The sequence below is a fragment of the Ovis canadensis genome, chromosome 11 (genome assembly GCF_042477335.2).
Source record: "Ovis canadensis isolate MfBH-ARS-UI-01 breed Bighorn chromosome 11, ARS-UI_OviCan_v2, whole genome shotgun sequence".
Lineage (NCBI taxonomy): Eukaryota > Metazoa > Chordata > Mammalia > Artiodactyla > Bovidae > Ovis > Ovis canadensis.
The window spans coordinates 27,191,929-27,206,769 of record NC_091255.1 but is presented as its reverse complement, the minus strand read 5'-3'; the positions used below and the strand labels follow the sequence as shown (position 1 = coordinate 27,206,769).

Here is a 14,841-nt window from a genome sequence, read left to right as displayed (position 1 = left end):
CACCCATTCCAGTCCATTTTAGTTCACTGATTCCTAGAATGTCAATGTTCACTCTTGCCATCTCTTGTTTGACCACTTCCAATTTGCCTTGATTCATGGACCTGACATTCCAGGTTCCTATTGCAATATTGCTCTCTACAGCATTGGACCTTGCTCCTATCACCAGTCACATCCACAGCTGGGTATTGTTTTTGCTTTGGCTCCGTCTCTTCATTCTTTCTGGAGTTACTTCTCCACTGATCTCCAGTAGCATATTGGACACTTACCGACCTGGGGGGTTCCTCTTTCAGCATCCTATCTTTTTGACTTTTCATACTGTTCATGGAATTCTTGAGGCAAGAATACTAAAGTGGTTTTCCATTCCCTTCTCCAGTGGACCACATTCTGTCAGACCTCTCCACCATGACCGGCGGTCTTGGGTGACCCCATACAGCATGGCTTAGTTTCATTAAGTTAGACAAGGCTGTGGTCCATGTGATCAGATTGGTTAGTTCTCTGTGATTATGGTTTCAGTGTGTCTGCTCTCTGATGCCCTCTGGCAACACCTGCTGTCTTACTTGGGTTTCTCTTACCTTGGACGTGGGGTATCTCTTCATGGCTGCTCCAGCATAGCGCAGCCGCTGCTCCTTACCTTGGATGAGGGATATCTCCTCAGGACCGCCCCTCCCCCCCCCCGACCTTGAATGTGGAGTAGCTCCTCTCGGCCCTCCTGCCCCCGCACAGCTGCCCTTCCTTGGACGTGAGGTTGCTCCTCTCAGCCGCCACCCCTGACCTCTGGCGTGGGTTAGCTCCTCTCGGCCGCCACCCCTGACCTCAGACGTGGGGTAGCTCCTCTCGGCTGCTGCTGCGCCGTCGCAGCCTGGCACTCTGGGTCACGGCCCCTGACCTTGGGCGAGGGGTAGCTCCTCTCAGCCACGCTTCTGCGCGGTTTGTTGCAGCTGGCGCTGTAGCTGAAATCATGCTTAGCACTTCAGTATAAAAGAAGCAAGGCAATAAACAACAAATAAATAGAACCCTGAACAGATCAGATCAGGCTTTAATCAGTCCAGTCCTAGACTGCAGATCATATGTGAAAAGCAGTTCTCTTTTTTCAACTTCTAAATTTTATTATTATTTTTAGTTGTATTACTATCTGTATTAGGGTAGGTAGTATAACAGCTCAACACAATAGAACTTTCTTATACTTCATGAAATAGTACTGAGTAGCTCTGCAGGACAGTCTCCCTCTTTGTGATTTCTTAGGACCTTGGCCAGTAAAGATTCTGCCATTTTTTTTCATACATGGCTTTTATAGGAGTTGTTTCCATTCTGCCAGCCAGAAGGAAAAAAGATAGCATAGAAAAAGGCATGCTGAGGATTTCTGTGGGCCAGGCCCTTAAATGGCATGGATCACTTTCATTCACATTCCATTGATTGAGCTCATTCATATAGCCATATTTAACTGTAAGAGAGGATGAGAAATATGACTGTAACTCCAGAAACAAGAGATGAACATGGAGACCAAGGAATAAAGGAGCTAGGGGGAAAATCGGGAGTCAAGGATAGCTTAGACTGCTTTCTGCCTAGAATTCCAAGTTATTTCTTTATGGATAAAAAATTATTTTTCAAGAATACCTGTTTACCAGGTATTTATCTATTCAGATAAAGCTTGAATAGTGAGGAAAGTTTTATGGAAGAGGTGTGGAACCTTAGTTGAACTTGAAATAAGAAAGGAATTTAGATTAGAGAAAGATGAGTAGTATTCAAGCCAGGGAAATCAAGAAAATAGATCTAAAAATGTTGAAGGTATATTCAGAAAAGTTAGCTAGAAAATGGAAGGTTCTCACAGGCAGTTATAAGTGAAGGTGAAGAGCAGATAGTGAGTAATCTGGAAGACATTGTGAGCCAGTTTGAGTTTCAACTTTATTCTTTAGGCAATTAGAAAAAATCTAAAGATTAGGATTAGGAACTTCCCTGGTGGTCCAGTGGCTAAGACTCTGTGCTCCCAATGCAGAGAATCCCAGTCCGATCCCAGGTCGGGGAGCTGTATTCTTCAAGCTGCATAATATTCTGGGAAGAATGGAATTTAGAGCAATAGAACAGCTTTCAATCTATCGTATCCTTAGTTAGAAGGCTGAAGGTTGAACATAGCCTGGAATTTTAGGTAAAGATGGAACAGTTTGAGATAGACCATAACCAAGAAAGAATAGTGTTTAGAAATTAAAGGTAATATAGAAAGAGAATTTGATCCGCTAAATTCAGGGTTGAGAAGTCAACTACATTGTTTGGGAAGGACTATTTCTCATGTTCTTTTAATAATTCAGCAAACAAAGGGAAGAACAAATCTTTTTTTTTTTTGATTCAAGAATCATTTAAATTATGACAACTACTTAAAATTATGAAATTTGAAACCACGAGTATCAATTATGTATCAGTATTTCTATAGAGAGTACAGTTTTTAGTGGCTGATGATTTGCTACTTTACTAGATCAGTCTGAAATCCAAGAAATTTCATATATCATCTCATTGCTGTATTTGAATTTTGTAGAAGTTGTTTCTGGACAGTCTGCGAAAAGCACTTGCTGGCCATGGAGGAAGCAGGCAGCTCACTGAAAGCGCGGCCATCGCCTGTGTCAAACTGTGTAAAGCAAGCACTTACATCAATTGGGAAGACAACTCTGTCATCTTTCTACTGGTTCAGTCCATGGTGGTTGATCTTAAGGTAACGTGCTTATTATTTCTCTTATACAAACTTAAAAATATTAAATGAAAAATAAATCTCTCGTTTAAATACTGTACTAGTTTATTTTGAAGATCATTGCTAACACAAAAGTTCTGAGTCTTCTTCCTTGTGGCTAAGCTGGTAAAGAATCTGCCTGCAATGCAGGAGACATGGGTTTGATCCCTGGGTTGGAAAGATCCCCTGGAGATGGGAATGGCTACCCACTCTAATATTCTGGCCTGAAGAATATTATACTGTATAGTCCATGGGATTGCACAGAGTTGGACACGACTAAGTGACTTAAAGCTCAACGTTCAGAAAACTAAGATCATGGCATTTGGTCCCATCACTTCATGGGAAATAGATGGGGAAACAATGGAAACAGTGTCAGACTTTATTTTGGGGGGCTCCAAAATCACTGCAGATGGTGATTGCAGCCATGAAATTAAAAGATGCTTACTCCTTGGAAGGAAAGTTATGACCAACTTAGACAGCATATAAAAAAGCAGAGACTTTACTTTGCCAACAAAGGTCCATCTAGTCAAGGCTATGGTTTTCCCAGTGGTCATGTATGGATGTGACAGTTGGACTGTGAAGAAAGCTGAGCACCCAAGAGTTGATGCTTTTGAACTGTGGTGTTGGAGAAGAGTCTTGAGAGTCCCTTGGACTGCAAGGAGATCCAACCAGTCCATCCTAAAGGAGATCAGTCCTGCGTGTTCATTGGAAGGACTGATGCTGAAGCTGAAACTCCAGTACTTTGGCCACCTCATGTGAAGAGTTGACTCATTGGAAAAGACTGTGATGCTGTGAAGGACTGGAGGCAGGAGGAGAAGGGGACGACAGAGGATGAGGTGCCTGGATGGCAGCACCGATTCGATGGACATGAGTTTGAGTAAACTCTGTGAGGTCTGGCATGCTGCAATTCATGGGGTCGCAGAGTCGGACACGACTGAACAATTGGACTGAACTGAACTGAACTGACTTTCACTTTTACTTTTTAAAATTCATAGGACCTGCTTTTGCTACTGCTTCTCAGGCTACATTAAGTGGCTTAAAATATGAAGAAAACAGAATTAACCACTTTTCTTAAATTTCCGTAAATATCCAGACTTGGGTATAAAATAATGTAGAAATTTGGGCCTGAAAGGAACCATATGTGGTCTAGTAAGAATTTTATCATGAGCCACAATATTAGCACTTTATGTTTCTTCTGGCAACTACATGTTAGTACCATCTGTGTGGATGATATGCTGTTATTAAATACTAGTAGAAAAAACACTGCGTGAAAAGCTTTTGTTTTCGCTTGGAATTTTCACAGAACCTGCTGTTTAATCCGAGTAAGCCATTCTCGAGGGGCAGTCAGCCAGCAGATGTGGACCTAATGATCGACTGCCTTGTCTCTTGCTTCCGGATAAGCCCTCACAATAACCAGCACTTCAAGGTGAGAGCATCGGTTTGGATCAGTTTCATTTACTGACACGGTTGATCCTTTATAAATGCTGAATGAGTAGAAGGATGATAGAGTGCACCTTTATCAATATTTCTTTTTATATGTTAAAGTTAATTTCAAGATCCTAAAAAATATATTCTGTTTTTTAAACATTTCCTTTTTGTTGTTCCTTTCATCCTCGTGTGTGTTACTATATATTTTTCTCATAGAAATGGTTAACTGTTTTTTTCTTTTCTCTGTAGATCTGCCTGGCTCAGAATTCCCCTTCTACATTTCACTATGTGCTGGTAAATTCACTGCATCGAATCATCACCAATGTAAGTCCAAAAGGTATTGCTAAATTGCTTAAAATTTTTTCTTTCTTCCTATCTTGTTTCTTTTTAAGAAAGGTGTTTCTGGTTTACAGAGGATTTTGAATTTAGATGTATGATACAGGAAGATTTCTCATACATGATTCTGTCTAATAACTGATATACAATTCTATTTTTCATATTTAATTGGGACCCTTACTGGAAGGAAGATGAAGTTAATAGGATCCTTTGGAAAGATTAAACTAAAAAGATTTTTGGATTAAAACCCTTGAGAACAGTGTCATTGAAAATATAACTTAACATTTTCATCCTAAAGCTCTACTTATTATTTTAATACTCGGCTGTTTCCCAGCATTTGATACATTCTGAATTGTCACCTTACTGTTTAAGTTAAAAGTAGCAGTATTTATGTTGTAGCCCATTATGTACATTAAAGAAAAGTGGTGAGTCATATTTGTACTTTTCTTCCTTAAACAAATGAAACGATACTTCGAGGTGTTTATATGATACAAAAACATATCAGACAAAGTAAGTTAACTCATTAAAAGATACTTGTGAAGGCTTCAACTCTGATGTCAGTATGTTAAGTGGAAACATAGTAACCTTACCATATTTGGACCAGGGATTTAAAAAATTCTGTTCTTCTAAATCATATTTTGAGGGTTTTCAGGTGTTATTTATAGTAGCTCCACTTTCATCCATTTTTAGATGGTCACATGTATATGTAAATTGTTCAACTTTTTCCTTTTTTCCTCCCTTAAAAAAAGGCTTTAATCATTGTTAACTTAGGTATACTTGTCCTCTTTTAGTCACATTTCATTCAAAGAGTGTGTCTCTGGGGAGTTAAAGATTCCTTCCCACCTTCATTGCCTTGGATGTATTGAATTATACCAAATTCTGCCACATTCTCTTTTATCCATTCCTGCAGAAGAGTAATAACTATTAATAAAACTATTTAGTGACGCATTTCGTTTTTCTCAGTGGGGTGCTAGTAGCATTTTTGGTCAGGACAGTCTTTGTTATGCAGAACTGCTTTGTGTATTGTAGGACATTTGGTATCCTTGGTCCTCATTTCATTAAGTACCATTTGTGCCACTTCCTTCCTCTCCCATCTCTGCCCCCAGACTTTGTGAATAACTAAAAGTGCCCGAGGGCATGATTCCTCTCTCAGTTGAGGATCAGTTACAAGTAGAAGTAACATTAACTACTGTTTCTTTCGAAAGGGAAAGTTTAATGAATCTGATATGGCAGATAAGGTATATTTGTAGTAAAAACTTAGAAAATGTTATGCTTTCCTTTTGCCAGTGTAATGAGCTAGGGCATTGTGCCCTTAAGGTTTATTTTCAAGGCCATTATTTGAAAAGAAACAACAATAATTTTTACGTTTCACTTTTATATGTAATTCAGAAATAAAATATTACTACTTTTTTTATCCTTTGGCTTATAATTCTAAAAACATTCCATTTATTAGAGTGGATGGTTTACATAAATGCTTAAAGCTTATATTTAATAAACCCAAGTATATACTTTTTTAATACTCTGTGGCTAGTTACTTTAATTGTGAAATATTTTTGTCTACAATTGAATATATAGAGCACTTTCAAGCATGGACTTGGCACTGCTGTAAGTGGCTGAGCTGCTCCTTTGTGGGTTTAAAGCATGCCTGGAGTGGTACTTCATGCATGCCTCAGTGTACATGGTGAAGTGGTTGTGCATCCTCCTATACTCTAATGCGTACTGCATGTGTGAAGGTGGAGTGTGTCTGTATCAGGCCACGTCTAAGAAATCTATTTTTATAAAGAAAAACCTGTATTGAATAAACTTTTAAAATATTAAGTAAGCATCAGTAACCTTTTAGTGAGTAGCTTGAAAAGGAGCATAAATTTGAGTCTATAAAATAGTTTTAAAGTTGGACCTTAGATAATGATACTTTATCATAACATAATATATTGTTTGATAAATTGTTTCTTGTTAGGGTTTTTCTTTCCTTTGGTTTGAGGCTAATACATACTGAATCTAAAGTATTTTCTGACTGGAAAGGACTTTGTGTACATAAGCAAATTTATAGAATTGACTATTATGGAATTCACTGTATGTAGTTATTATAGAAATATGTTGTCTTGAAATCACATAAAGTTTTTCTTAGGTATTTGAACTCCTAATCTTAAATTTATTCATAGTAAAAGATTTTCTTTTAAATGATTCTTGGTTCGTGAATCATTTACACCTCATGAGCTCTCTTCTTCCTTGGTTCTTTAGCCAGTTCACAGATTTTTAAAAATTACCACATTCTCAAATTAGATAAAAGTTTTATTACTGATGTGGTTTTGAGGGTTTATGTAGAAGTAGTAATAATGTTTGCAGTTTTGTTTTGCTTTCGTGACACATACTCATATTCAGTTCACAAGTACTGTTTTTAGGTCTAAAAGAGTCCCCCCGTTTCTTCTTAAAAAATCTGAAAATCTAGTAACTGTTCGAATTTGATTATAATTTGAGCTTTTTATCCGTTTTGAGAATGGTATGGGTAGTTCTGTCATCTTTTTTATTTTGGAATGCCATAAGTGATGAATTTTAGCTGTAAAATCTTTGTTATGTGCTTAATCCTTATAGGCTTCCTTTAGGTTAGTTTAGATACGTTGTTATCATTGGGAAATAATATATACAGTAGGAACCAAATATTTCACCCATCAGTGCAACATGCTGCAGCTGGTCTAGTGCTTAATACTTGCTATTGTTTTTTCCTTATAGCAATTTGCTGTAGTTTACTTATGGATAGTTCACATATTGAGAATGAGATGATCTCTTTCTGCTGAGAGAAATTATTTCCAAGGCATGTGAAATTTATTGAAATAATCTTGAAGAATTGCCATATGATTTGCTCATATTATAAAAGTATTGCCATTTACTTGACAATAAACTTAGCATTTTCAAGGACAAAAAAGAATAAGTCTACTTTAATTGACTAGTTTCTGAAAGGACATATTTAATCATTGCTTGGAACCCTGAAATTTTTACCAACTACATGCTGTCCAGGTTTTAGTGCCTGTTTTATTTGAAAGTGTATCTTTTACTTTAAAATGAATGACCTTATTTGTTATATAAAATAGCAATTATGTCAATAACTACATCTTAAGTTAAAGTCACATAGGGTATACCTGGTACCATGAGACAGTTTCAGCAGCTATCACAATGGCATAATAATTTGGATAGGATGTTACATGGGATGATGGGTATGTCTTTAAGCAGTTTCTGACATAATGAGTTCAGCATAGTCAGAGGACCCTTATCTCAGTGCATTTTGTGATTATTCAGCTTTTGTTACTCTAAGTTGATTAATACAAGCTGTATAAATTAGTAAGTATATGGAAATCAAGGAGTATTGATTGCCCTGGGCAAGTCAGGTGACCAAATTGACTAAAGTTTAAGGAATTCACTATATAACTAAACTAATAAAACTTAATCTCTTGTTAGGAAGTAAATAAAGAATTTGAGAGAAAAATGGAGACAAGCATACTGTCCAAATAAAAGTGTTTCTTCCCTCACAGCTTTGAAGTTTTTTTGTGAATGGAATTAAGTATTGATTTTATTTTGTAAATTGGTTTTATAGTACACTGTAGCTGTGTCTTGGGTTCCCAGGTGGCACTAATGTTAAAGAATCTGCCTGCCAATACAGGAGATGCAAGAGACGTGGGTTCAGTCCCTGGGTTGTGAAGATCCCTTGAAGCAGGAAATGGCAACCCACTTCAGTATTCTTGCCTGAAAAATCCCATGGACGGGATGCAGGCGGGCTGCAGTCGATGGAGTCCCAGAGAGTTGGATGCGACTGAGCGCACACACACACATTCATAGCTGTGGCTCCACCTGCCAAGTGGAGAATCCGCCTGCCAAGCAGGAAACGTGGGTTGATCTTTGAGTCAGGAAGATTCCCTGGAGTAGGAAATGGCAACCCACTCCAGTATTCTTTTTTTTTTTTCCCCCACTCCAGTATTCTTGCTTGGAAAATCTCTTGGACGGAAGGAACCTGGTGGGTTACAGTCTGTGAGGTCACAAAAGAGTCAGACACGATGTAGTGACTAAATAACAACAATCCAGTAAATAGAGTTCATAATCCAAAATCTGAGGTTTAGGTAATATAACCTGATGCGCCTCAAAATATTCTAAGGGTTAGGGCTGAAAAAATTAAATGCTGAGAATTTAATTAGCTTAGTGTTGAATTAGAAGGAACTTGGGAACAGGATATGAAGCTATTATATCCCCTTATCTCCTGTTTCAAATTGTTCTTTCAGGTATTTTTTATTACAGGAGTATTATAAAGCCTGTATTTTAGGTAATCCTATTCCTTGCATACTCTCTATTATGTAGTGAAAAATTCATCCAGTCATTTTTGTATTCACAGAGAGACAAAGTTAATAGTTTTAGTGATTTTCAGTTGTCATTTTTCATAATACAGTTATTACTTCATTTAAAAGTGAAAGATACACTTTCAAATAAAATAGGCACTAAAAACTAGAACCAAAGCTAAACAAGTTGAACTACAGGAAAGTATTTACATAAAAAAACCAGTTACCTTTAAAAATATTTAGCTATGATCATTTTGTCTTTGTGGTGATCATTGGTCTGCTCTTGTATTGTGCCATCATTGCATATCAGTTTAAGATTATAGGTTTACTAATAGCTTTATCTCATTTACTAATTTCACGTTGTAATTATCCTGGCTGTTTGTCTGTAGGCGTATAAGTAATAGTTTTCCACATATTCCTTCAACACTGTGTTGAACCACTGATCTCTTTTAAAACTGATAACAGCATTCTTGCTTTGGGAAAATATATACTATATATGTATATGTTTCTGAAATGTGTAAAACATTAAACTTACGAAAAAAAGATTGGCTACAGAATTAGCTCTCTAAATCTTTGTTTTTCAGATTCATTAGATTATCAGTGAGAAAAGACAGTCTCATGTGTTCATGCTCATGCAGTGGGCTATCTGTCTCATGTTCATTATGATATTTTAAAATAGATGTATGGTTTGGTGTTTGAATTAAAGACATTACTTGAAGACTTTGGAAATCATGGTGTTTGTTTGCATGGTCTTAGAAAGTTTCTTACGAAGTAATCAACCATAAAACCACAGTGATAACCAGAGCATATGACTCGTGCAAATTTGGACTTTTTCTTTCGTATGGTCTCTGTTTTCCTCCAGTCTGCATTGGATTGGTGGCCTAAGATTGATGCTGTATATTGCCACTCAGTTGAACTTCGAAATATGTTTGGTGAAACACTTCATAAAGCAGTCCAGGGTTGTGGAGCACACCCAGCAATACGGATGGCACCGGTAAGATTAATCATGAAATTTGAATTCTACCTTCTTGAGACTGCATTTTTTCAGTGTCTTTATTCCATTCTTGCTGTTTTGATTATTTTAGAGAATCAAATAAGACTTCTCCATAAGAATTGTGGTATGTCTAATACTGCAGTATTGTTGCAATGCTAATTGCAATGATGTGTGTTTTCCATTATTTCAGTGAGTTAACCTTATTTTTCTTAGAGACATTTTCTAACAAAATGCTGGTAAAATCTTAGTGAATGTCACCTTTTCTCTTTTTTTGTTTCTTTTTCCTTTAATTTTTCCTTACGAATCAAAATACTTTGATTAGCTCTTTATCTTTTGGGGATGAGTAGGGGAAACTGACTCCTGGGCTAGAGTGAATGTTCCTGCTAACTCACGGTTTTGCCCATTGGATGCTACATATTGCACACAGGAATTTAGAAATAAAATTCAAAGTTTATATTTAAAAATATCTCATATTTCAGTAAACAAAAGGACAAAACCCTTCAGTGCTCTTGGGCATTATAACAAAACACTTTTCTCACATATAAACATTGGGAATAATTGCTGTGTATTATAGATAATGCATCTGCTTGTTTACATGGACATTTTTTATTAAGAGTCAATAGATGCTGGATAATCTCCCATCTGTGTATTTGCATATGCTGCTGCTGCTAAGTCGCTTCAGTCGTGTCCGACTCTGTGCGACCCCATAGACGGCAGCCCACCAGGCTCCCCCGTCCCTGGGACTCTCCAGGCAAGAGCACTATGTGCATATAGAAGCATACATGTCAAAAGCCTGTGTTTTGTTTCCTTTTAAGAGAAAAGGGGAGATGTTTTATAAGAATAGATAAAAAGGTAGTATTGGCTCCAGAATATAATGTTGGATTTTTTGTTGAATAGCATCCATAATTATAGTATTCTACAATAGTATCTCTGTAATTGAAACACATTTTCCATGATTGAATTTTTCTCAAAGAAAGCTTTCTTTGTTCTATCAGTGTTCTTCTGGCAAAATACATGCATTCTGTAACTTGAGAGATGGAATGCCATTAAAGGAAAAAGAAAAAGTTAAACTATTAAATACAGAGATTGCCTGTCTAGCATATTCCATCAATTCTAAGAAGCACCTATTTAACATTTCTGAATTTGGGAGTAGATCTTATTTGTATGGTATCTTACAGTTGACAGTTTTCATTCCTTATGATACATAAAATAATGATGCATCTTACAGTTGGTAATGTCATTGTTTCTATGAAATGTTTATATATATATATGTATATGAGATATTTTATTACATGAGTTACTCATTGTATCTGTGAGAGCTATAGAATAAATATTTTATCCCTGTTTTAACATTTGGAAAATTGTTTTTAACATAGGAGTCAACCAACCTTATTTTAAAGATTTTAGTATTTTAGCAGATTTTCACTTAAACTTTTTGCAAGATTATATAAGAATGTATATAAGATTATATAAGAATAATGTAAGAGGAAGGCTGAGCACTGAAGAATTGATGCTTTTGAGTTGTGGTGCTGGAAGAGACTTGAGAATCCCTGGGTCAGCAAGGAGATCAAATCAGTCAGTCCTAAAGGAAATCAACCCTGAATATTCATTGGAAGAACTGTTGCTAAAGCTGAAGCTCCAATACTTTGGCTACCTGATATGAAGAGCCGACTCACTGAAAAAGACCCTGATGCTGGGAAAGATGGAAGGCAGAAGGAGAAAGGGGTGCCAGAGGATGGCATGCTAGATAGCATCACTGACTCAGTGGGCATGAATTTGAGCAACCTCAGAGATAGTGGAGGACCAGGGAGCCTGCCGTGCTGTAGTCCATGGGGTTGCAAAGAGTCAGATACAGCTTAGAGCTTGAATAATGGTAACAAAAATAAGAACAATATAGGTGTTGCAGAAATACTTTTCATTTGCTTTTTAAGCTTGATTGTGTTAATCTTATACTCTCTATTGAATGTTTCTACTAATAACACACATTTGGTGCTATACAATATGTCCCTTTATTTTTCAAAGTTTTTTAAAAAATAGATTTATTTGAAAATGTTGAATAGCTATTATCACGATTCTGATGTCTGATTCTTAGAAGGTGAATGTCATGTTTTTGTTTTTAGAGTCTTACATTTAAAGAAAAAGTAACAAGCCTTAAATTTAAAGAAAAACCTACAGACCTGGAGACAAGAAGCTATAAGTATCTTCTCTTGTCCATGGTGAAACTAATTCATGCAGATCCGAAGCTCTTGCTTTGTGTGAGTAGTTTTTATATAATGCCTTGAAATTATTATACTAACTTAATTTGGTTTAACTGAAATGCCAAAACCTTGAAGATGATTGTTAGCTCAAGAACACTTACTGAACCTTCCTGATCGTACATGAAACCTGACATTCCTAAGAAAGTGAACTTATAGAGATTACTAATATAATTAGATCAGGTCTTACTCTTTTGCCTTATTTTTTCCTGTCATTGAACTAACATTTTGGTGAGATCTTCTGTCCATACCCTGCTACCAGATTATGTATTATTCAGATGTAATCCTAGGATGGGGTTTGGATATACTGAAGCAGCTATAAGTCAAGTGCTTCCTATATCTGGTTTTTTTTTCTTTTAAGTCTCCAATCTCTGTTGCCTAAAAATTGGGCTCTTCTATCCTTATTTCTTCCTGTCATCAGCCTTTTATTATCACTGACTTTTCCTGCCTATACTGTATTGGGAGGAAGAAGAGATAAAAATGAGTATGGTTAGCACTCAAGTATCAGGTCACAGCCTGAGATGGTATTAAATTCCTGAGAGCATTACTGTAATACACAAGATGATTTGGAACTAACAAATGAAAATGAGTGGTAGTTATATGAAATGCTGAAAAGCATGGCCTCTGGAGAAGCTATGTAATTTGGGTGACTTAACCTCTCTATGCTTTAGTTTTCTTTTTTTTTCTTGACCACACCACGGGTCATGCAGCATCTTAGTTCCCTGACCAGGGGTTGAACCAGTTCCCTAACCAGGGATTGAACCCACGCCCCTTGCTTTGAAAGTGTGGAGTCTTAACCACTGGACCACCAAGGAAATCCATGTGCTTTAGTTTTCTTGTTTGAAATATTGTGATAATGATAATAATTCGTATTGTTAAGCAGACTGAGATATTACATGTCATGCTCTTAGGAACAATGCAGAATGAATGTATAATGAGTACTACATAAATGTTAGGATGTTATTACTATTATTAAAATACAGTTAACATTAATATTATTAATGCCCCAAACATAGCAGAAATGTATTTTGAAGCTCATAGCATAACATATTTAACCTCTGTGGAATTTTCCAGTCCTGGGAAAACAGTATCTAAAACAATTTCCTGTTGCTTTGAGGAACAGGCTTAAGTGCTAAGTATACTTTTAATTTTGATGGTATATTTTTCAAATTACTATACTGTAGAAGTCTATAAACTGATGTCCATAGTTTCAAGAGTTCTTTGAAACCCCTGAATTTAAAAAATATTTTTTTCTGAGAGAGGGAGGAGAAACAATTCCCAAAAGGATTAGTGATCCCCAGAATGGCCTATGTTGTTTTGAAGTCTTTGAAAAGCCCATCCAAATTTGGAAGTCTGATAGAAGAAATTGTTAGAACTTTGGTATGGAAAAAGTCTTAAAATCTATCATTAAGACTATAAAAGGAGTGAAATACCTTTTCCCCTCATTTCTTTGTTATGTAGCACACATTACTTGAGGTGTTATTTCATCATGCATGTCATATATTAGCATCACTCTGCATGGCGTAACTCAGGATCAAAGGATGCATCAAAGTCACCAGTGCCTTCTGTGTTAAATATTTTAACACAGGAGCAAGAATTTAAGCAAAACATACTATTTTCCAAGTTTGCAATTAGCAGGCAGAAACAGATCAAAGTTGAAATTATTTTCTTTGCTGCCATCTAGTGGTTAAACAACTTTTCTCAGAGTAATGAAAGGTAAGTTAAAATAGTGAAAGATTCATTGTAAATATTTGATTATTTTATATTTTTACCTGTAAAAAACCTAAATCTTTGTAAGTAGGATAAATATAGGAATAACTATTAAATGATCTCAATCATGATATTTTAAAGTAATGTGTTTTTATTGTCTTCTGTCTCTACTATCTCTATCTTAAATCATACTACTATGAATTTTTCAAGCTTCCTAGTTCAGCTTACATCATTTCCTGCTTTCTTTTAATCATTTCTCTCCACTAAAGTTACAGTGAAAAAAGCAAATATTATGCTTTCTGCCCAGCTTAAAATCTTTTGATTGAAATAGCTTTGAGGATGGAGACTAAACTCCTAATAGACCTATAAAGCCAGGCAACTTCTGACTCCCACCAGTCAGCTCTGCAGCATCTAGAGTTACATTTGTCTTCTTTACTCTAGTTATGATGGCCTGTCTTCCACTCCCTCTTACTACATTCCTTCCTGCCTGTCTATGCACTTGCAGTCTCTGCCTACAATATGCTTCCCTCTCCTCTTTACATAGTAATTCCTACTAATTCTGAGCTGTTATCACAGCCCTAAGGAAGCATTCCTAATTATACCACATTTTCCTGTTACAGGTGCTCATACCAGCATGTAGCTTCATAGTTCTTTTTCATTTGCAGTTTAAACTTGTTGATCAGATTATTTTTGATGCTATCCTTTATACCTTTTGTTTTTAATTGAAATTATATATATATATATATATATATATATATAAAGTTCAAAATGGCCTATTTTCTGATACATAAATACACACACACGTGCATGGGGGTAAGGGCGTTAGCAAAATAAAATACGGGCACTAGTTGTATTGGCTTCACTTAAATGAACCGTATATGCTTGAGATGGAAATAGATTCTTCCAAGTTACAAGGAAGCATTTTAGTCTCTTTAAGTAGGTAGACATTCACATTTATATATACCATTTTGCTTTGTATACAATGTCTTTCTACTGTGAAGAAGCCTGAAGTATGGGTATCTGGAGGTGTGGATTAACATTAACACTAATATTGCTAGTGTTATGTGAATGTGGTTAGGT

At 36.2% G+C, this 14,841-nt stretch overlaps 1 protein-coding gene across 10 annotated transcripts in view; it reads left to right on the top strand.

Annotated features, from left to right (window-relative positions):
* The window catches only part of NF1 (neurofibromin 1), a 254,089-nt gene that overhangs the window by 82,260 nt on the left and 156,988 nt on the right, over positions 1 to 14,841 (top strand). For 7 of the 10 annotated variants that reach the window (XM_069602902.1, XM_069602905.1, XM_069602904.1 and 4 more), the window contains exons 9-13: positions 2,528 to 2,701; positions 4,020 to 4,142; positions 4,394 to 4,468; positions 9,665 to 9,796; positions 11,917 to 12,051. In XM_069602902.1, coding sequence (XP_069459003.1) covers positions 2,528 to 2,701; positions 4,020 to 4,142; positions 4,394 to 4,468; positions 9,665 to 9,796; positions 11,917 to 12,051 — 639 coding nt within the window. Of the gene's footprint in view, positions 1 to 2,527; positions 2,702 to 4,019; positions 4,143 to 4,393; positions 4,482 to 6,055; positions 6,086 to 9,664; positions 9,797 to 11,916; positions 12,052 to 14,841 lie in introns of those variants that run through there. The other 3 variants (XM_069602907.1, XM_069602906.1, XM_069602909.1) reach the window with 2 other exon arrangements.